Source organism: Spermophilus citellus (genome assembly GCF_964194105.1).
Source record: "Spermophilus citellus genome assembly, chromosome: X".
NCBI classification, from domain to species: Eukaryota; Metazoa; Chordata; class Mammalia; order Rodentia; family Sciuridae; genus Spermophilus; species Spermophilus citellus.
The window spans coordinates 82,583,503-82,607,592 of NC_138190.1; the positions used below are offsets into that span (position 1 = coordinate 82,583,503).

General features: G+C 32.0%; 1 protein-coding gene across 6 annotated transcripts in view; it reads right to left on the reverse strand.

The window, feature by feature from the left end:
• Positions 1-1,284: 1,284 nt before the first annotated feature.
• Positions 1,285-24,090, reverse strand: part of RPS6KA6 (ribosomal protein S6 kinase A6) — a 97,505-nt gene continuing 74,699 nt past the window's right edge. For all 6 annotated transcript variants that reach the window (XM_081277837.1, XM_081277836.1, XM_081277835.1 and 3 more), the window contains 6 exons: positions 23,668-23,826; positions 21,900-22,061; positions 18,117-18,193; positions 16,266-16,383; positions 7,436-7,576; positions 1,285-6,834 (listed from right to left, as the gene is read on the reverse strand). In XM_081277837.1, the coding sequence (XP_081133963.1) occupies positions 6,709-6,834; positions 7,436-7,576; positions 16,266-16,383; positions 18,117-18,193; positions 21,900-22,061; positions 23,668-23,826 (783 nt within the window). In that variant the 3' untranslated portion in view covers positions 1,285-6,708. The remainder of the gene's footprint in view (positions 6,835-7,435; positions 7,577-16,265; positions 16,384-18,116; positions 18,194-21,899; positions 22,062-23,667; positions 23,827-24,090) is intronic.

The following is a 24,090-nucleotide window of genomic DNA, read 5'->3' on the forward strand; positions in this document are numbered from 1 at the left end:
AAAACCCTAGTATTTTCAGACAATCTGTTTCTTCAAGAGGACACTGGGAAAGTCACAGGGGAAACAAATTGTGGTCTGTGTCTTATATACCTCTCTTATCCTCTGAATCAACCTAATCAAATCAAATCATGTTTAGCCTGGTAGGCCCAAATTATTTCAGGGACCCACTGAGCAAAAAGTACATTCTCTATTCTGGTAGCTAATGCTTAAAGGACAACTGCAGAATAAAGTATTTTAGTAGGAATAAGTTTCTAAAAGTATTGTGATATGCAAATGGTAACCACATAGTTTACTATGGGATTGGGAAACTGGAAACATGGAAAAACAAAAGCAAAGAAGAGTTGAAAAGAAGTGACTAATGGGAAAGCAATTTTTAGACATCCTAAAGCTGGTCTAGGATGTGTACTACTTAAGAAGTTGAAAAAAAAAGAGAGGTACATAGAGATTTTGATCACCATGCTCCAAATGCATTTCTGAACCACATATGAAATCAAATTTATATGTGTGTATGAAAAGGTGTCATAATTTAACATGGTCTATAATGTGTGATGGTTTTGCTAAAATGTCTATTATTATCAATGGAATTTTTCTAAACATAGAGACTAAGATTTTAATTTTATATTCACTGTAGAAAAGGTTGTTCACCTTAAGTCAGTAATTCCCAAGTTTTCAATTCTGTGAGTATTTAAATGTAATTGACACAGGAGCATCAAAATAGGTGGGAATCGTAATTTAGAACCTACACATCAAGTTTCTATTTTGTGTATACCTGATATATAATTTAACATGACCTACAAACGTGTGACTTCTCTTTTGGCTAAATGTCTCCTATTTTATTTGATTCCAAGTTTAAAAGAATTATTATTATTTAAAAGAATTATTGTTGTTATATAAATATATATTATAACATTAATTTTTATAGGCATGCCACATCTGGGACAATGGGACAAAACAGGTTAACTTACTTGGTGAGACAAATGCATTCTCCTGATAAGTCCTAAAAATTATGTTTATGTTTCCATTCTCATTTTATTTAATTCCTTTGTTTTTTTAAGAACATTATGTAAATGATTGTAAAGTGCGAAAAATATTACAGTTCAGGAAATATTAAAGTTTATGGCCAATAAGCAATATACTGATAGTTGTTATATCTGGCTCCTGATGGATGTATGCAAGTTTTAATTAATTCTGCAATTATCTGTGTTTAATAAAAGCAGACAGAAAATTTTATATCCGTAAATGATCAAGCAAGCTCAAGTATAAAATGTTAGAAAGTTGCAGCCTTTTTATTTAGTACCAAGAGAATGCCAGTAATTTAACATGATATCTTGATAATTGTTGCTCACAGAGTTTTAACAAGAACAAAAAATATATAAATTTTATGTCTTCTTTGGCATGTTATATATTCAAAATGATAGCCATTTCTTTAGCAGCACTGTGAGGGAAAAACACTGTAAAAATACACTACTGGATTTGGTTTATGTGATGAAAAGTGTGATACAATGAATCAAAACTTCAATGCCAAAAAGAACTGTGCTTTAAAGAAAATATTTGTAAGATAAATAATAGCATAAAATTTATAATAGTCAAAAAGAGAAAACAGATTTATCTGAACACTGGGGTCCTTTTTTTCAATTGTAGCTTTTAAGTTTGTAACTACATGTGAATCAAATTTATACATAACTTCTATTTAACACCATTTCTATCTTGAGAAGTGCAACAAAAGGAAGTAAATTAATACTTCTATATCAGAAAGTAGGTATATAAATTCAAAAGTGCTTGGGAAGTGGTGGCCAATCATTTTTTAAAGTCTCTATAGCATAGTATGCTCTCTGCATAAAGCCTATGAAACTCACAACTGCCAATGCTACTTCCTGTCTAAAAACAAAACAACAACAACAAAATATCAAACTCAGAAAAAACAATTTCCCTTTCTTGTACTATGGAATTTAGTGCCATATAATTTTCCATTTCAAAACCATGCTAGAATTTGCATGTTTAATTAAGATTTTATATATAGCTTTAAAAATGATGGTTTCTTACTAGGCTGCTTTCCTGCCATTAAATATAATTTTATCATACTAAAAAAAACTTATATTTTTGCTATAAGAGGTATCCATATCAGAGAGAAGGTATTCAAACAGAAAAATCAAATATGATCTGAGCAATATTAGTTGATAGGAAAGAAAAAAGTAAATAATCTAATTGGTCATGATATAAATTATTAAAAAACTAATGCACTTATTTAAACATACTCTAAAACTATCCCACATAAAATTAATAAATCTTTTGAAGAGTAGTTTCCATAACTAGACAACTAGAAAGTAAAACAGTCATCCAAGGATTCCCATTATCCAGAGTTTAGAAATGTAAACACAGAACAAACCCTAACATGGCAATTGTGTATGTGTGTACACACATGCACAAACACACACGTACATATACACATAACAAAAAACACGTATGTATATATAAGCATTTAGCTAAATTTCTTGCTAGATAATAATTGAAAGATGCATCATTTGCCAATACAATATAAGTAAGCTTAAATTTGTCTATCCTAAAAGTACTTTTGCTTTGTCTTCTGCTTCATATTTCAAAGAAAGCTATGCCTATAATTTAGGATTTATAAACTTCCATTTCCTCCCATCAATCAAATCAGTAAATCAATCAAATTAATTTACTTGAAGTATATGAGAGATTTCACTATTTTGTAAGACTAAAACTAGGAATAGTGCATTCATGAGATTAATATGTTGTGAATAATCACTATCAATGCTATTACATTCCTTCATAGGAAGGCAGATAACAACAATACTGATTTATTCTACTAATTTCAGCTGCGGTTCTTGAGATAAATGCTAAACTATGCCTGGATAAGTGTTTGAATGTAAAAAACATGTTCTAAAACAGTTTAATTGCAGTTGACCAATATCTATTATGGCTTGCATTTTTCTTGCAAAATAAATGATAAATAGGATTTATACATCCTGAAATCTAGACAAAGTGTTTAAAAACTTGGGATCCATAGATAGTTTGCATCCAAAGTCTCTGTGCTTTTATTCTCTACCAATATAATGGGAGGAGGTATAAAAGTCCTTGTGTTACAAATTATGTACTTTGAGAAAAAAGAATACAAATATGGGCTTAACAACATATACAGAAATGATCATCAATCACAGACTCTCTCCATACTATCTTGTAACAGAAGTTCATTACTACCAAAAAGCTTAGAAGATGGTAAAAGAAAATGAAGACTGAAAATCAGAAAGTACTATGGAAAAAAGAAACAATTTATTATATAATTGAACCTTGGACCTACTGTGTAAGTTCTTTACACACACACACACACACACACACACACACACACACACACACACACCAAAAAAAAACTTCACTGATAATAACTGAATTTAAAATTAATTTCTTTTTGTTAGAATTTCTGAAACTCCTATAAACTAGAAACCTGTCTGTTTAGTGGACATATTCCTTAGAAAATGCCAATTATCTATTAGCCAATATTGGAAAAATGTGAAGTAATTTAATGAGACAGCATGCATTTCACTTTTTAGCTGAAAATAATCGTTCTGAGGGAATGGAAGTCCTGACATGGGGAAGAAAAAAGGATTGAGGCCCTTTTGGCACACAGAAAACAGGATAAATCTTAATGATGGAGTAGTCCCCGTGAGGTGTTTAAGTAGGAGAGCAGCAGAAAGAGAATGTAGAGTGCCAAAGACAAACTCTGCCTTGGTTGAAATATAATTTTTCTAGTGTAAAGTAAGTTTTGTTTTATTTTCCTTCTTTATCCATGAAAGGCCTCTTACTATTAGAATAAGACTATTCAATATGTATGAATAAGTGTCCATGGGCAGTACTATTTTAACATATTGTTTCCATGGGGGAGATATTATAAACACCAAATATCTTTTATTAAGTTTGTGGGTTGCCTAACATGAAATCATTTTGAGCTAACCAGAAGAGCCAACAAAAATGTTTTATTATATCTAGTAACCAATGAAAATAAACTACAAATAACAAGGTTTAGGTATTCCTGAATCTAACAAAAACAGGCTCAAATTTTATCTTCATAAAAGAACGGAAACTACTGTTTTACCCACAAAAATCAGTCAACAGTGCTACACTTCTAATTTTCTTGCAAATGGTTTCCTGAGTGTATTCATGGTAATATGTGCCTTAGAATGAAAGACTGTTAATCTACTGAGCAAATTTGGTATTTTCCTTTAAGAAAAATAATAAATAAGTTCAATATTGTCTCCCTTTCAGAAAAAAAAAAACTCAAACTGCTATATCATTAAATATTATAAATAACCATTAACTGGAAAGAAAAACAATGTAAAATAATTCATGAATCTATTAGAAACCACAGTATCATTTTGCTGGTCAAGCATTTATAGAAGTCTCATTAAAAATGTTCCATTCAAATCTAAATTTATGGTTAGAGTTATAGCCAAAAAGTAGATAATTAGGCATCCCTAGCTGGGCACCTCCTACAAAATGAGGGTACATTTTAAGCTTTCCTTTATAATAAAGTTGTCCTTACTACTATAGTTCTTAGGTTTGCATGTTTACATATTCCAGCAGAAAACTGTCTTACAATTATTGGGTATATCCACTTGTATCTTTCAGACTGTCAGTCCTCACTGGGTGATGAGGAATCATAATGATCACTGCTTATTTCTTATAGTGTTCCTTTCATGATGGAACTGTGTGACATGATCTTTTTGAACATGTTAACTGAAAATTGACCATCTACTTTTAAAAACCATTGAATAGAAAAAGCCGGAAGTTTATTTTCTGATCATTTTTCAATTTCACTTCCCTTAATTTTATTACATGAAAAGTATATATGGATATAATATTTGTGCTGAAAAGTTTAGCACTGAAATTATACCTCTGAGTTTGATGTATCAATTCTGATAAGAAGATGGCATAACAACACAAACAAGATAATGACAAGAGGAAAATAAATATATGGACACAAACTGTTACATGCAAGCACTTAATGTAATTAAGCAAAATAAAGAATAAAAAAGCCAAATTGGAACATAAAGAGCCACAAAATATAGTACCAATTTAACCACTTCTAAGTAATATTTCCATGTAGTATTAGATATTTTTAATGTTTTTTAATTGTTTCAAAAATCACCTCAAAATAAGAACACATACTTTTATATATTACACCCAGAAACAGATTTTTGTGCATGGTATAGATCACTTACATTATAAAGATAAGATGTATAATTGGTTTATTAAATACCAAAGTTACATGTCTTCTAGCCTAAACTGTATACTCAGCAATCAACTGTCTCTGAATTAAGAAAAAAAATACACAGCAAACAGTACACCTAGCACACACAAGTAGTTCACTTATATTCATTAAACAAAACTATGATATCCTGCAAATTACATTCATGAGTTCTTTCTGTCAGTAGTAGTAGTAGTAGTAGTAGTACTAATGGTATTTTATTCAACAACACAAACAATTTTTTTAAATTTCAGTATTTAGAGAAAACAATTCATATTAAGACAGTGGTTCTGAATGATAAATTTAATAAGACCAATTTGGCCAGATATCTTTTATAAATATGATTTTTAAATGTGCTCAACCTTTTTGTAGAGGATTAATATTACTCCTATTTAAAATGTTAGTTTTTCTTCTCAAAGCATAGCTATTATGTAGCACTGTCTAAAGTTACTGAAATACATTATACTATACCATATGTGCTAAGAGCACAAGTCCACTACAATACAAATTCAACTATATAATCATAGGATTCAAGGTAGATTGGTATGCTACACTGTAGCTCAAAGCACATAGAAATCAGAAAAATAACAGTGTAGTTCATTTATAAAGGGGATAGATGATGATTAAATCCAATTAGTGAACTTGAAAGTCTGGTTACATAACACCATGATAGTGTTAACACCATGTACTTTATTATCAAAGGACTAACTATGACCTGTTTGGAAGATTATAACACCAGTATAAAGTCTTTTGATATTTTTTCATTTGTACAACAATTCTGTTAGTTGTAAATTGTTAGAAACCTTATGAAAACCTTTCCTAGATGAGTCCACTTATGGATAAATATTTAGGTCTGTCTCACACATTACTGGTGATTTAATTCTTCCACAAAAACTTTGGCACCAATCATATCATATATTAGGATAAATGCATCTCGCTCTGGCACCAAACTACTATGACAATAATTTAGTAGCCATAAATGAATGGAGTCCTTTGGTTATGCACAACAAACTTCAACACATTTGCTTTTCTTTGTAGAAAAAAAAAGCCTATCCTTCAAGATCAGATGTTAAAAAAATACTGACGTTGCTTGGCATTACACTAAAAGCATGATTTCTAAACCATTATTATTTGAATCCACTAAAACTAAGAATAATTTTACTTGAAAAGAATTTTAGACATGTATGTGCAGAGAAGTTTTTAAGACCTGTGGATTACAATTATTTCCTGATACAAACACTTGGACACGACTACAAACAACATAGTATGAATATTGTGGACCTGTTTTTTTTTTTTTTTTAACTTCACTCCCCTTAAAAAAAGGGTCTAAACAGAATATTCAAGTAATATAGCAGAAAACAATGCTATTGATATAAGATTAGGCAAAAAGCCACATGTTTAATTTCCTCTTCATCCTGTTTAGCTGAGGAACACTGCAAATCTTACAAGCCAGTTGATGTTCGCTTTTTCATGCTCCGTCGCTGAGCTAAGCTTGAAGCAGCTACAGGCTCTAGGATTGGTTGAAAAGTCTTGTGAGTCAGGGCAGAATATGTGGCAACAACTTCTCCCTAGAATAGAGTAATAATCTCAGATTAAATAAATAAATAAATAAATAAATAAATGGATAAATGAATGAATGAATACAAATTTCCCCATTATATTTTTCTAGAGCAAAATTATGCCCCAGGAAAATAACTGAGTATATTCTATGCACTGAATCTGCTTTGGTGAATTAATAACTGATTATTTGTATATTTTTCATTTAAACGAGCATTCTTCTAATGCAAAATTGTTAAGACACTAAAATGCAATATCTAGGCTCAATGTCTATGAATACAGAAACTGGAACAAATGGCTATAATATAGGAATTAATAGCAATCTTGTTTTCATATGAAACGTGACCATTTAGATCACTCCTAGATCAAGTGTCTCTTATAAGTAAGGCAATCAGTAATTAAGACTTTTTTTTTTTAATTTTATCATCAGAAAGCCAGTAGCAAAGAAAAGTTAAGAAGAGTACATGGTTGCTATTATTAAAAAAAAATTTAAAAAAACTCTAAAAAATAAAGATATATTAAGAAATTAAATACCTATAATTAGTGAATATCATACAATGGCTTCAATAGATAATAAGTTTTAGAAGGCACATAAAAGTATGTTTATTTTACCTTAAAAATATGTGATGAATCATTTCTATTTGGCTGATCATTCGGCAGCTGATCCCTGTGGGTTATCCATGAGTGCTTTAATACTTGTTCAGTAGTGTATCTCTGATGAGGGTCCATATGAAGCATATGGGAAAGCAAATCCTAAAAGAAAATGAAAAATATATATGGAAAATCTTGGGATAAGCTACATGATCAAGGGGAGAAAGGAGCTACTGAACTTGGCTGGTAAGCCGGGCCCAATGGTACAAGAGTATGTGTATTTAGACACAAAATAGAAGGGACAGTCCAATGTAGTTAATTCGCTCATTAACTAGGGGCTTACTGCACAACATACTAAAGAAAGCAAAATATAAATCCAATGTTAGCAATTAGATGCTATCATAGCATTGTGAGTTTTACATCAGAGTAATTATAAATATGCTTATTTGAACTGTCATAATAAAATACTGTGAACTTAATATACTCTCATAGTAAAATAAAATTTAAAAAAAAATAGTTGTAGATGGACACAATACCTTTATTTTGTTTACTTGTTTTTTTTTTTTTTTTTTTTTAATGTGGTGCTCGGGATCACAAGCACTTTACCACTGAGACACAACCCCAGCCCAAAATGAAATATTAAATATTCTAAATTATGTAACAGTTTAAATAAAATATCCTTAAAATATTTTATAAAAAGAGGTAGTAAACTCCTTAACAAGCATTTTCTAATAAAGAAAACCATCATTGTGAATGAACCTTTCATCAATAGCAAAAGCAGAAACTAAAGGCTCTTAGTCGTAATACCAGATTATAAAGAATGATAATATTGGCTGGAACTGTTTAAGGGACTAGGACAACCAAACAAGACAATCTACTAAGAAAACAACAGATGTGAATAAATAAATAAATATGTAGAATATTAAAAAAGATATCGGGCACATACTAACCACCTGATAAATGATGGTTATTATTATGATTCATTAAAACAACCAGCATCAAGCTGTTTCATAGTGGGGTAGGGAGGGGGAGCATGGGAGGAATAGACAAACTCTAGATAGGGCAGAGGGGTGGGAGGGACAGGGAGGGGGCATGGGGTTAGAAATGATGGTGGAATATGATGGACATTATTATCCAAAGTACATGTATGAAGACAAGAATTGGGTGAATACAATTTGTATACAACCAAAGATATGAAAAGTTGTGCTCTATATATGCAATATGAATTATAATACATTCCACTGTCATATATAACAAATCAGAATAAAAAACTAAAATAAAATTTAAAAAAATAAGTTGCCATGACAAAGCAGCAAGGGTTATATTTAAAGCATAAAATGGACCACTGTTACAATGTCACAATAAACTTCGCTAAAAGCTTCCAGCAAAAAAGATAATCATTTCAATAAATCACATCTAAATTGAGATCATAAATTAAAAATAGAACCACTATATAATCTAGTATTCCCACTACTGGTAGGTATCCAAAGGAAATGAATTCAGTATATCAAAGAGATAACTGCATTCCAATGTTCACTGCAGCACTATTCAAAACAGCCAAGAAATGGAAACAACCTGTCTATACAATAATGAATGGATAAAAAAAATGAGTACATATACACAATAGAACCCTATTCAGCTATGAAAAAGAATAAAATCCTGTAATTTGTTACAAACTGGGTAGATCCAGAATCATTATATTAAGTGAAGTAAATGATTCACATAACAACAAGTGCCTCATGATCTCACTTGTTATATGTGGAATCTAGAAAAGTCAATCTCATAGAAGTCCAGAGTTAAAACGGTGGTTATAATAAAAGGCCAAGGAGAACAGATGAAAGGGAGAAATGGGTGAAGGTTTATCAATGGGTGCTAAGTTACAGTTATATAGCAGCTAGTTCTTGTGTTACTGCATGGTAGGATGACTATAGATAACAATAAGGTACTGTATTTTTCAAAAGGCTAGAAGAAAGGATTTTTTTTAAAGAGAGAGAGAGAGAGAGAGAGAGAGAGAGAGAGAGAGAGAGAGAGAGAGAGAGAATCTTTAATATTTATTTTTTTTTAGTTCTTGGCAGACACAACATCCTTGTTGGTATGTGGTGCTGAGGATCGAACCCGGGCCGCACGCATGCCAGGCGAGCGCGCTACCGCTTGAGCCACATCCCCAGCCCTAGAAGAAAGGATTTTGAAAATTTTCAACACAAAAAATTTATAGATGTTGAAGGAGAAAGATATGTTTATCCTGATTTAAATGGATGTATAGATGTATTGAAATATTACTTAGCATTTTGCTAATATGTAAAATCTTTATATTTCCACGTGTCAGTTAAAAATCTGACATGGGCCAGGCATGATGGTGCACGCCTGTAATCTCAGAGACTCAGGAGGCAGAGACAGGAGGATCTGGAGATCAAAGCCAGCCTCAGCAAAGGTGAGGAACTAAGCAACTCACTGAGACCCTGCCTCTACATAAAACAAAACAGGGCTGGGGATGTGGCTCAGTAGTGAGTGTCCCTGAGTATAATCCCCAGTACCCACCAAAAAAAAAAAAAAAAATCTGACGTTAAGATTTTTAACTGATATATGAAATCTACTGCTATGTAAAATACAATGCACCAAAAAGGATAGCATTTCAATAGTCCAAGGACTTCTGCTTCTTGCCAAAATGGAATATCATGAAATACCATATGCTGGATTTACCCACCACCTACAATTCCAGAAAACAACAAACAAATCTTATGAAACAAAATAGATCAGATGATAGTCAATGAAGGTGAGTGATCCCTAAGAGATGAGAAATAAATCAGATAAGCATTATGTTTACCCCAACTTGAAAATATTTTTTGATTGCTGTGCAGTAAGGAAACCTAGTCAGAGCCTGTAAGTTTGGGTTGAGGAGACAGAACTGAGAATTAAGAGAGACTAAGGCAAACTGAGTTAGCAGGACAGGATATGAGAGAAGTAAATGTAGCAGAGAAAGAGAGAATTATGGAGTTCTGGAGAGGATATTCCTCATGTATTCAGATTGCTACAATAAACATTTGTTTGAAGAAACAACTGAAGAACTATCTCAAAGGATTGGAGTGAAATTGAACAAAAGCAATTTTGTACAAGTACAATGTGTCAATTAAAATAATTACTTTAAACTCTGGAAAAATATTTAGAGAAAAAATTGATATACATTATGCTCATTCAGTTCATGCATCTTGCAAAAATATCGCAATTTCTTTTTTGGACATAATTTATTTTTATGCTTTATAAAAATAGAAAATAAAAATGCTATCGGGGGAGGGAAGAACACACATATGGTAAGGGAACATGGTTTTCAAAAACAAAGGCAAATATTACCAGGGATAAAGAAGGCCATTTCATAATGATAGAGGGGACAATTAATCAAGAGGACAAACTTAGTTTTATTAGTGCTTTATAATTATACATAATAGTGGGATTTATTGTTACATATTCTTACATGCACATAATATAATTTGGTCAACTGCATTTGCCTACACTTTCTCTCCCTGTCCTCCTGTTTCCCCATCTATCTTCATGAGAGAGATGAGAGGAAGAAAACTTATAAATATTTATTTATGTAAAAATAGAGCTTTAAAATTTACATGAAGCAAAAAAAACATTAAAACTACAGAGACAAATAGACAAACACATAATTATAGATGAAAAAGTAAACATAACTATGGAGTCTGTAGATATGAACAGAAAAGTAAAGAAATATGAGAAACTTTATGAAAATATATCCAACACTGAGTAAATTCCTTAAATGTCAATGCCCATTCAAAAAGAAACAGATAATCTAAATAGCCATACCTGTTTGAGAAAATGAATGTGAAGCTAAAGACTTAACAACAAGAAAAACTTTAGTCCCAGATTGCTTCAGTGATGACTTATAAAAAAACATTTAAGAGTAAGTAATTCCAGTTCTAAATAAGTGTTCCAGAAATTTAAATAGGAGGAAACACTTCCAATCTCATATAATGAGACCAATATTACCCTGATAACAAAATCAGACAGATATTACAAGAAACAATAGATCAATATCATGAACATAGATATTAAAACTGTAAATAAAATCAGTAAACAAAATTCAGCTATATATAAAGTCTAACTCATGATCAAGTTTATCCTGGGAGGGAAACGAGGTTTTTTTAACGTTTGAAAAGCAACATAATTCAAATGTATGCCAATGTAATCAAAAGAAAATCCATGAGATTACCTCAATAGACACAGAAAGACTTTGATGAAATCTAACATCCACCTCTAATAAAATTTTCTTTAAACCATGAATGAACAGGAAAACACTTATTCCACTTAAGTAAAAGTATCTATGTAGAATATACAGCTAACACTATCCTTAATGGTGAAAAATGAATGCTTTCTCTTAATATCAGGAATAAAAGAAGAATGCCCTCATTCTCCACTTTTACACCACACTGGAAGTTCTAGCCATTCACATAAAGAAAAGATATCCATATTGTAAAGAAACAAAACTACCTTTATCAGAAATAATGTCATCTACATAGAAAAAATGATGCTACAAATATGCCACAATGATGTTCACTATTTTGTATAATTAATACATGCTAATAGTATAAATAAAGAGAAAACTGATATAATCTATATAAAAGCTACTACAATAAATGATATTAGCAAGGCTGCAATATACAAAAAAAAAAAAAAAACTGTAGGTTATCTTTCCCTCTGGAGATAGCTTATATTCTCCCTTAAATGTGTTCTCCTTGCTTAGCCTCCAAAGTTTCTTACTACATAAATGTGCCAGCATTCTCCCTTGATGTATATTTCCTACTTTACCCCGCTAAATGTATTTCCCCTGAGATAGTTCACATTCTCTCTTGAATGTATTTCTGCTTTTTAAAATAAATGTCGCAAAAAGTGTATCATATAATATGAAATCAAGGAATTAGCATACTATCACCTTAAATTTTCAAAACTTCTTTAGTAAATATTCAAAATACTCTTTTCCAGCCATTTTAAGAGGTGTGATGCATCATTTTTAACCATATGTGTGAGTAATAAATTTTAGAGGTCTGTGAAGAATGTCAGTGGCATTGTAGTTTTCTTAATTTTTCTTTCACTGATGTATAGCACCTCAGATAGAGCACTAATCTCTAGGATATATACAAAACTGAAAACATTAACACCAAAAATCAAATAATCCAATCAATAAATGGGCTAAGGAACTGAACAAGACACTTCACAGAAGATGAACTACAATTTATCAAAAAACATATAAAAATATTCATCATACCTAGTTATTACAAAAATGCAAATCAAAACTAAGATTTCATCTCACTCCAGTCAGAATGGCAATATCAAGTATACAAGCAAAAATACGTGTTGGTGAGGATGTGGGGAAAAAAGTGCACTCATATATTGCTGGTAGGACTGCAAATTGGCGCAACCACTTTGGAAAGCAGTATGAAGATTCCTCAGAAAACTTGGAATGGAATCACCATTTGACCCAGTTATCCCACTCTTCAGTTTAAACCCAAAGAACTTAAAATCAGCATACTACATTGGTGCAGCCACATCAATGTTTATAACAGCTCAATTCACAATAGCTAAACTATGGAACCAACCTAGGTGTCCTTCAATAGATGAATGGATCAAGAAACTGTGGTATATATACACAATGGAATCTTACTCAGCCTTAAAGAACAAAATTGTGGCATTTTCTGGTAAATAGATGGAACTGGAGAATATTATGCTTAGTGAAATAAGTCAATCCCCAAAAGCCAAAGGCCAAATGTTTTCTCTGATAAGCAGATGCTGATCCATAATGGGGGTGGGGGAAAAGGGACTTTGGATTGTGCAGAGGGGAGGTAAGGCAGGGGAAAGGGTGTGGGAATGGGAAGGACAGTGGAATTAGATGGACATTATTACTCTATATACATGTATGATTACACTACCGGTGTGACTCTGCACCATGTTCAGCCACAGGAAGAAGTTGTGCTCCATTTCTGTATAATGTATCAAAATGAATTCTACTGTTATGTATAAGTAATTAGAACAAATTAAAAAATAAAAATAAATAAAAATAAATAAACTTAGAGAGGGAAGAAAAACAACATGGTTTTATTTACATATATACACACATACACACATGATCACACTACTTATAAATGGGACAGGGTCTCCCTAAGGTGCTTAGGGTCTCACTACATTGCTGAGGCTGGATTTGAACTTGTGATCCTCCTGCTTCAACCTTCCAAATTGCTGGGATTGCAGGTGTGAACCACCATACTCAGCCTCATATGGTACTTTCTTGTAAAGAAATTGAAATTGTCCACACATCTGCAGCACAGTTGGCTGCTTACTCCATACTGCACTTGCTCCAAGGGAGTGTGTATGATCTTGTCCTCATTGCCATGTTGACATACCAATTGTGGGCCTGGAGGGAGATGAACTGATGACATCCCTTCCCTAAAACCACTTTGTGGGTCCTCATCTCACATACACAGGCTGACTCCAAAGACTGATCTGGAGAACATGAAGCACTTTGATCACATTAAGTAGGTGCATGGATGTTAAAATATAAACTGTGTTTTGGATATACCATAGAGAGAAAGTAGATCCTCAATAAAAGTGGAAGATACAGCCATCCCAAAAGATGCATTAATCTCAATATGGAAATATAGGTGACATGAGAAAAATAAAGCAATAAGACTGAAAAAAAAGATCAAGAATGAGAACAGGATATCCATTTTTCCAATTCTTGTGTTATAAAGTACTAGAAATTTTAGCCAGAGCAATTAGGCAAGAAAGAAAAATTAGATACAAATAAGAAAGGAGGAAGTAAAATTATCCATGTTTGCCAATGATATGATTCTAAGAAAACCATAAGATCTCCACCAAAAGACTCTTAGAATTACATTTTGTAAAGCAGCAGGATACAAAATAAAAATAAAAAATCAGTAACATTTCTATATAAGCAATAATGAACTCACTAGGAAAGATATCAGAAAAGCAATCTCATTCAGAATAGCCCCCCAAATGAAATAAGATATCCAGGAATAAACCTAAGGAGGTGAAAGACCTCCACATTGAAAATTATAAAACTCTGAATAAAGAAAATGAAGAACACATTAGAAGCAGAAAGATATCCCATGTTTGTATTTAAGAGAATTAATATTGTTAAATTGGCCATATCACCCAAAGTGATCTACAGATTCAATGCAATCCCCATCAAAATATCAATAACAGTCTTCACAGAACTAAAAATAATCCTACAATTTATATGGAATTGAAAAATATCCTGAATTTCCAAAGCAATCCTAATCAAAAAGGGCAATATTGGAGGTATCACAACACCTGATTTCAAAACATACTACAGAGCCATACTAACAGAAACAGCATGGTATTGGCATTAAAAATCAAACAAACAAACAAACAAAAACAAGCACACAGAGCAATGAACTTGAATTAAAGACCCAGAAATAAATCCACACATCTAAAACCCACTAATTCTGGACAATGTGCCACAAACATAAATTGAAGAAGACAGCCTTTTCAACAAATGACTCCGGGAAAAATGGATATCGATATGTAGCAGATTAAAACTAGATCCATACCTCTTACCCTGTACAAAAATAAATGTAAAAGGGTAACAGACCTAAATGAAATATTTAAAACTTTAAAACTACTGGATAAAAACAGGCAATGCACTTCAAGATACTGGCACAGAAAATTATTTCCTAGATAGTACTACAAAAGCCCAGCATACAAATCAAGAATTGACAAATGGAATTACATAAAATTATAAAGCATCTGAACAGCAAAAGAGAGAATGAAGGGAAATCCCACAGAGGAGAGAAAAATCTTTGCCAGCTGTTCATCTGACAGAGGATTAATATCTGGAATAGGTAAACTCAAAGCTATCAACAGAAGCACAAATAATTCAATCAGTAAATAGGTCAATGATCTGAATATATCTTTTCACACACACACACACAAAGCACAAATGGCCAATATATACATGAAAAAAAATGCTTATGCTCAACATCTTTAGCCATCAGGGACATGCAGTTCAAAATGCACTGACATTCCATTTCTCTCCAATCAGAATGGCTATTAGTAATAAATATATAAATAAATAAATAAATACTGGTTATGATATGGAGAAAAAGGAATCTTTATTCACCTTGGAGGGAAAGTAAATCAGTAAAGCCATTATACAAAACACTATGGAAGTTTCTTAAAAACTAAAAATACAATTACCACATGATTCAGCCATACTACTCCCAAGTATATATCCAAAGAAAAAAATTCAGCATACAAAAGAGTTATATACATGTCCACATTTATTATGACATTATTCACAATAGCCAAGATATGGAATCATTCTAGGTGCCCATCAACAAATGACTGAATAAAAAAATGTGATATATGTACATAATGAAGTATTATTTAGCCCTAAAAACACTGAACTCATGTGAAAAAAGATGAATGGAACTGGAAGATGTCATGTTAAATGAAATACATCAGACTCTGAAATACAAATATTACATATTTTCTCTCAAATGTGGAAGCTAGAGGAAGGAAAAAAATGATATGAAAATAGAAGAGGGACATTAGTGAATGGGAAAGGGCCCATGCAAAAGGGAGTGAAAAGGGAGGGGGAAAGAATGTAGAAAGTAGGGTGGACCTGATTGAGGTATGTACATGCATGTACAGAAATGTCACAATGTCACCCATTAATTGATACAATATGTTAATAATAAAGAAATACATGACATGTCAGATACTCTGCAAATAAACATTAGGATAAAACTTAAAGATTTTAGCAAATGTAACAAAATAATACATTTTTAATTTATACCTTTGCTCCATCTGAAATATTATCCCAGTTTCCACCACTCAAAGAGAACTTGCCATTGCCTATACGAAGCAGTATCTCTTCAGGAGTATCATTGGGGCCATTAGCAAATGGAGTGTAGCTATTGATAAAATAATTTCAATAGACATAAAAGTCAAGCATGCATAATAAATATAATGGAGGACATGAATATATAATTATATGTAAATATTTATTATGGAAAATTATAATCATCTAATTCTTGCAATGTTAATATCAATTGTATACTTCAAATAATGAATTCTAATCCTAATAAAGTATTTAATAAAATTAAGAATCTGGCGTATATCATTTTTTCCTTTTGTCTTTGGTCCATTAATCAATGTAAAAAAAAATAAGAGTGGCTTTCAAGTAAAGTTTGTTTTAAAACCATACCACAATAAAACACACATTTTGTATTCTCTTAGGTTAAGTAAGCAAACAAATATATTTACTCTGAGGGAAATGTTATTGATGTATATTTAAAATGTTTTTATTGTGTTAGTTGAATTTTTCATTAATATTTTACTTTTATCAACATTATTAGTGGAATAGGTCCATAATACTTTTAATGACTGTAATATAAAAAGGTTAAATATTTATATCAATATAATTAAAATCTGGAGACATTAAAATTATTATGTAGATCAAATTACTCATGGATGGGAAGATAAAAAATGTCAAGTTAAAGTTGTTTTTAAAAATTAATCAGAATGAAAAAGTTAATCATATTTGTGCCATTTTAACAGGTGGAAGTGAAATGCTATTGAAATTTGGGACTTGGAAATCTGATCCAAAGTTACAAATGCGTGGACTATACTGTCTGAATTACCTCATATAACAATTAAATTAAGAAAATGCTGGGCTGGGGATGTGGCTCAGGCGGTAGCGTGCTCGCCTGGCATGCGTGTGGCCTGGGTTCGATCCTCAGCACCGCATACAAACAAAGATGTTGTGCCCGCCGAAAACTAAAAAATAAATATTAAAAAAAAATTCTCTCTCTCTGTCTCTCACTCTCTCTTTAAAAAAAAAAGAAAATGCTAAATACACATATAAACCATAATTTCTCATTTAGTCATGATGTAAATATTTGAAAGCAGCAAGTTTCAAATAACATCCTATGGTTTAAAAACCAATAATGTTGACTGCATTCGATATGAAAATGTTAGCTATCTTTAATTTGAGCATTTGTTGTAGTTTATAACTGAATATTCTGCATAAACTTGAAAGATCTAAAAGTTATATGAAATTCAATGACATATGCAATTATCACTATTCCAAGTGAAATTTCAAAGCAATTATTTTACATTTTTATATGTAAAATTTGCATGTTTTTGTACCCCTTAAAAAATTAAACATTAGGACTGGGGTTGTGCCTCAGTGGTAGAGCTCTTGCCTAGCATGTGTGAGGCACTGGGTTTGATTCTCAACACTGCATATAAATAAATGAATAAAATAAAGTATAATTTTATTAAATATATATTGCCAGGAAAACTAGAATTCAAGTACCTAAAAAATGAACATCAATAAGTTCAATGGGCAAGTTCCTATTGAAATACAATTATCTTATGATCAGATAAAAACATTAAAAAGTAATACGCTCAATGTAAACAATTACAATATAAATGTACACTTTATTCTTAAAATTTTTATTCCACTTAAAATCCCTTTTCTAATTACTATAACTCAACAGTACCTCATATACAGTATGTTGTGGTTTTAATCTTTTGAAATGTTAGGAAGATTTTCCTTCAGGTTATTTTTTTCTATTCTCTTTGTAAGATAAAGATATATAGGTGAGATTTAAACAATAACATGAGTATATCAGTTTCTTACCCAGCCAACATCGTGTAAAAAAGGACTCCTAAACTCCAAATATCACAAGCAGCATCATATCCCTGCTGCATAAGAACCTAAGAAAGAAATATTCGTTATGTGGTATTACTTAGTATAAATTCAATTTCCCATCCAAAACAAAGTTGTTTTGCTTCTAATAGTCCCCAAAACGCTCACAATATTGAAGTGTAAATCAGTTTATATACTTAATATTGTAAGTAGTCTTCTGCAATTAGCAAGCAGTGAAAAAAAAATGGCATTATAGATTACTTTAGTAACATGGACCATACCAAAAAACAACCTTGACTTTAAAGAGCTTTCACCCCTCCACACAGGACCTGAGATATACAGACACCTAAATTTAAGACTGATACGTACAGAGAGCTTATATTATAAGAGTACTAAGACTTTTAATTCTGACGCTGACTCTATGCCAAAGGTATTATTATTCCAATTTTGAAGATGAGGAAAGAGACAGATGTTAGGTAACTTGTCCAGCATCACAAAGCTAGGAAATAGTAGAGCAGGCATTCTTACTCTAGAATATGTGCTTTTAATATCTATCATAACTGCCTCTTTAGTACACGAGATATGGTAGGATAATATTTTTTTCTTACATATGATGAATAAATGTATATTTTACATACAAGGCTGATGTATTGAGATCAGCAGTGTATTTCTAGACTACAAATACACATTTGATATATGTTGAATAGCTTTTTAAATTTTGCATACGTTTTTGCTCACTGGAACAGTATTAACAAAAATCAAATAATATCTTAATATTCATGTGGGATTTCTCTATGAAGTTAATAGTTTGTTAGAAAAATAAAGATATGAAATTAAACCTTTTGTATTTTTTAGAAAATAAGCCTACTGCTAAAGCCTCTAGACACAGAAACATTATTGATGCATTAACCCTGAGGACTACATCAACACTAGAATGGACTTTTCACCTATAAAAGGCTAAAACTATTAATGTTTGGTTTTACCAAATGGCAGGCATGAATAATGAGTATTTTACTGATTTAAAATGAGATATAATGAATTTTCTTTTTCTTTTTTTAAATTTTTTTTTAATATTTATTTTTTAGTTTTTGGCGGACACAACATCTTTGTTTGTATGTGGTGCTGAGGATCGAACCCGGGCCACACGCATGCCAGGCGAGCGCACTACCGCTTGAGCCACATCCCCAGCCCATAATGAATTTTCTTATTCAAAGAATACATGTGCAATAGTGAGAAGCTAAAGAAGGTATCCCAAATTATTAAAACACATATACACAGAGGGACAGAGATAGGGAGGGAGATGGGAGAAGAAAAAGAGAGAGATCAATTTGCCTTAAGTAAATAATAGAAGTAGAGAATACAGTGGCCTTAATAAATACCACTATAGATAAACTACTCATATCAGAGTAAACTTAAGTTGGTATGCTCTAGTAAAACATAAACCTTTACCGCTAGCTCTTTTTGTTTTCTCATCACCTCTTACAGTTGTGAGAATCCCATATTTTCTCTGATTGCCTTAGGAAGCTTTGAAAGCTTCCCTGATTATCCATTGCATAGCCACACTTGAGGGCCATTGTTTAAGCTGGGTAGGTGAGGGTTAAACAACAAATCAGCTATTGGTATTTCATATTTCTATATCCTTGCCAGATTCTGTGGCATGCACCTGTAGTGCCATCTACTCAGGAGGCTGAGGCAGGATGATTGCTTGAGCCCAGAAGTCTGAGGCTAGTCTGGACAATACAGTGAGTCTTTTTCTCAAACAAAACAAAACAACCCATACTTTTATAACCTTCCTAGTTATGAGAAAGTGTGCAGGAGGTGTAACTATGCTTAAATAGGGCTGACCATGAAAACCTGATACTTAAAACACATACTGTATGGGTAAAGAAGAAGCAATTCACTTTTGTTCTAGATCTAGTCTCAAATGTCCTACAATAGTGAGAACATGCAGTTACAAAAGAAACATGGTAGGGAGATGTGATGAATAAAAATACAGTACAGAGGCTTTGTCACACATGTTTTTACTCGCATTAAATTAAATACAGAGGAGAAGGAAATCACAATTCAAGTAGTCACTGCCATAACTTTATCTGAAATTTGGCTTCTTAAGTTAGCAAAAAGTAAAATATACAGATATTGTCATTCCCTTTGCTCTAAAGTTTAAATTAATTCACATTTGGATCAAAACATATGCCAGAGCCAGTGCAAAGCAGGGTAACTTCAATATTACTTTATCAGAAGCTGCAGACACAACATTCCTCAGATCTGTCATAAGCTCCATTCAATCATGAACATTTAGACCTCAGTAGGCATTAAATACAAGTTTAATAATATGACATCAAAATTTTTCCTTCATAAACTAATAAAAAAAAGGAGATATATTAACTTTTGGGACACAGTTATGTAGTAAAGCACATCTATGAAGTAAACCTTAAGAGGTTGATTGAAGTGATGCATATCCTAAATGGTGAATGAATGTTCTCTCCCTATAATAAGGCTAAAGCTATAAAAATAAGTTGTTCTCTTAGTAAACCAGGACTCCATACGAACTATGATGAAATAATCTCAAATCATAAAAGGCCCATAAAACAGTGTCATGCCTGTTTTTAATATCAATATCTTAAAACAAAGGCTGGTCTGTAGCTCAGCAGTAGAGCACTTGCCTAGCAGGGACCTGGGTTCAATCCTAATGTAAATAAATAATATCTTAAAAAAGTTTCATAAAATTTTAAAATGAGAACTTTTCATTATCAGAAAGTTATATTTCTATATTTCTAGTTTGATTATTAGAAAAATATTTTTCCAATAGCTATTTTAAATATATATTACATTAATATATAATACTAGCTTGAAAGGGCTGCCATTTATAAAAATAAAATCATAAAATATGCCTATGAGATCTTTAAATTATTGTCCGATTTTTCCTGATTTGAAAATTCAAATTTTCAAACCTGAAGTACAATTTTGATTTATATTAAACATACAATGATTTATACCAATTATAAATATTCATATATGTAAGAACAATTCTTAATTTACAAACAAACTTATACAGAAACTTTTGTAGCCAATGCCATCCCTAACTCATTTTTCACCAAACTTACTTTCACTGCTGTGGGAGGTGCTAGTATCACAGTCTCTATCCCATGGTTGGAATAGTTAGTGCTTCCTATATATGAAATCTGCTCCTCTACTAAGCCAGTCTGACATCTTCTATTTCTTCCCCCTGATATCTACATGTAAATGCATTTACCACTGTAAAATAAATAATGCCCTGTTTATAAACATTCCTGTGTGGTTATTTTCTCTGGCAGTTAGAAGATCCTAAAGAAAATCGGGGATACCACTGACCTTATATATTATACATAATGCTAACTGATATAAATAATTGCATGTTCAGCACAAACTGATTTTGTTGCTAAGCCATTGTTAGGTTTTGAAAAATCATTTAAGTACTTTGAGCCTCAGTCTCCTCATTTAGAATATGTAATATGTTGAGGCTGTGGCCTATCTTTACCCTGTCTCCCAGTTCTAAAAATGGTACGATTCTAAAACTAGTATAAAGCCTGACAGAACAGTCTGATTATTATATTCAGATTGGTTTAAGATGCTTATTATTAGTCTGAATATTTACCTTAGGTATTACTGCAATTCACTAATTGAAAGAGTTTACAGCTGGGAAGGACAAGATAACTCAGCTTTTACCTGCCTGCCTTAACATATACATGGCATTGTTATGTTAATAAAAGGCAAACACAGAAGTATTTAAAATACCTCAGGTGCTACAAAGTTTGCAGTGTAGCAGGGAGTTAAGAGAAGTCCATTTTCTCCTCGAAGCTGTTTTGCAAACCCAAAATCACAGATCCTAATTGAATCTGCATTCGCTGATTCATCCATGTATAAAATATTACTAGGTTTAAGATCACGATGAACAACCTTGAAAATAAAGTAAAAGAAGCATTACATTTATATAGCTAGCTAAATATTTGCCAAACAAAACATTTCAATGTTTCCCAGAAAATAAACTCCTAATTATTACATATTGAAAATGACTACTGCTCTGATATATGGTCTAAAGTATCCACAGAAAATTATCTCTTATCAGATATACACTCCAGTTTCCACTCAAGCCACCAGTGTTGTTAACCTTTTCCAATTTCAACTCTCAGTTCCACTTTTGGATATTATGGACTAAGACCTTACCAAATGTACCCCTACACACAGTAAACAACTTAAAAGCTGGATATAATATAAAAACTCAACTATATGAAGGTGCTGTGTGAATACAAGTAGAAAGAACCTGGTAAAAACACACATTTGGTGCAAAGAAGAAATATAGTGATCTACATTAGTAGGTTCCGGTTCCAGGGTTGTGTGCAATCCCTACAATACACAGTGGTGATAAAGACATGTATGGAAAATCCTGCAGTATTTCTGGCTTGAAGAAAAAGAAAATAGATTCTGGGGAACTATTAATGCTGACTCAGGAAATACTATATATAAGTGAAAGCCTGAACAGACTCCTGAATCAAAAATCTGTAAAACAGCCAGCTCAGGGAGGCTGAGACAGAAGGATCAAAGCCAGCCTCAGCAAAAATGAGGCACTAAGCAACCGGTGAGACCCTGTCTCTAAATAAAGTACAAGTAGGGCTAGGGATGTAGCTCAGTGGTGGAGTGCCCCTGAGTTTAATCCCTGGTAAACCACTCCCAAAAGTATAGAAGATGGTTAAAATAGCTCCTATAAAGACAAATGATAGGAAGAGACCAGAGCTGCTCCCCTCCAAATAGAAATTTTTAGTTCAAGAGCAAGTTGCCTTCTTTTTGAAGAGACAGGTATATCTGCACAAAGTGGTATCTGCTTATGATTTAAGCTGTTCAGGAGGTTGAGACAGGAGAATGCCAACTACATGACTAGGTTGGACAATTTAGCCTGACCCTATCTTAAAATAAATTTATAGGGTTAGAGATGTAGCTCAGTGGTATAAAACTTTCCTAGTATGTGTGAGGATCTGGGGCTAACTCCCAGTGCTGAAAACAAAAACAAACAAACAAAAAAGACAGGAGGCAAAATAAGAAGTCTGCCTGCCTCTCCATCAAAATATATTAATATTTCAAATGTTTGGAATCTAAATTTCTTACTATATTTGGGAGAGTGATAATAAGGCACACAGGAGAACTGCAAGAACTTCACATGTCAGGTATAATTTCAACAATTGTTACAATAAGTCCTTCAATAATTGTTTCACTTTTAAGTTTGATTAGGTTCAATAATTTCAAAGGTAAGATTAGGCATATCTGTATACTTCAAACCATGTTTAAAACTAATACACTATTAAATCAAGGCCAAGAGACAGAAGAAAATTAATAAAGCACTAGCCAATTTCTTTAATACATAACCTTTACTACATTATGAGTTTTATTAGGATATTCTTTACTAAATATACAAGTGGCAGAAAAAGCAATTCATTTTAGGTGGCATCAACTCCTAATATAATTTCATGAAGATATAGGTCCCATAATTATATGGAAGACTATAACTTACTCCTTGACAATGAAGATAATCAACTGTCTTAGTTATTACATACAGTACATCACTAGCTTCCTGTTCTGAGAAACATTTTTGCTTGAGAATACGGTCCAGTAGTTCTCCTCCTTTCATCAAATCCGTAACAAGGTAAACATATCTACCATCATCAAAGACCTAAAAAAGAACATATTTTAAGGTGTTATTATTTGCAATTATAATTATAAACTGTTTAAATTATACTTACTTTGCAAGTGAACCTCTATTATATAAAATAGATACATTATTTTTTTTTTTACTTTGGTAAGTTATAGTTCATCAAATGATATAAATAGAAAAGTAAAACTCCATGACTTTCAAATGATATACATCAAGTTTTTTTAATATACTACAGCTATTTTTTCATCCCTAACAGTGAAGTTTCTTTCCAACAGTAAGCAT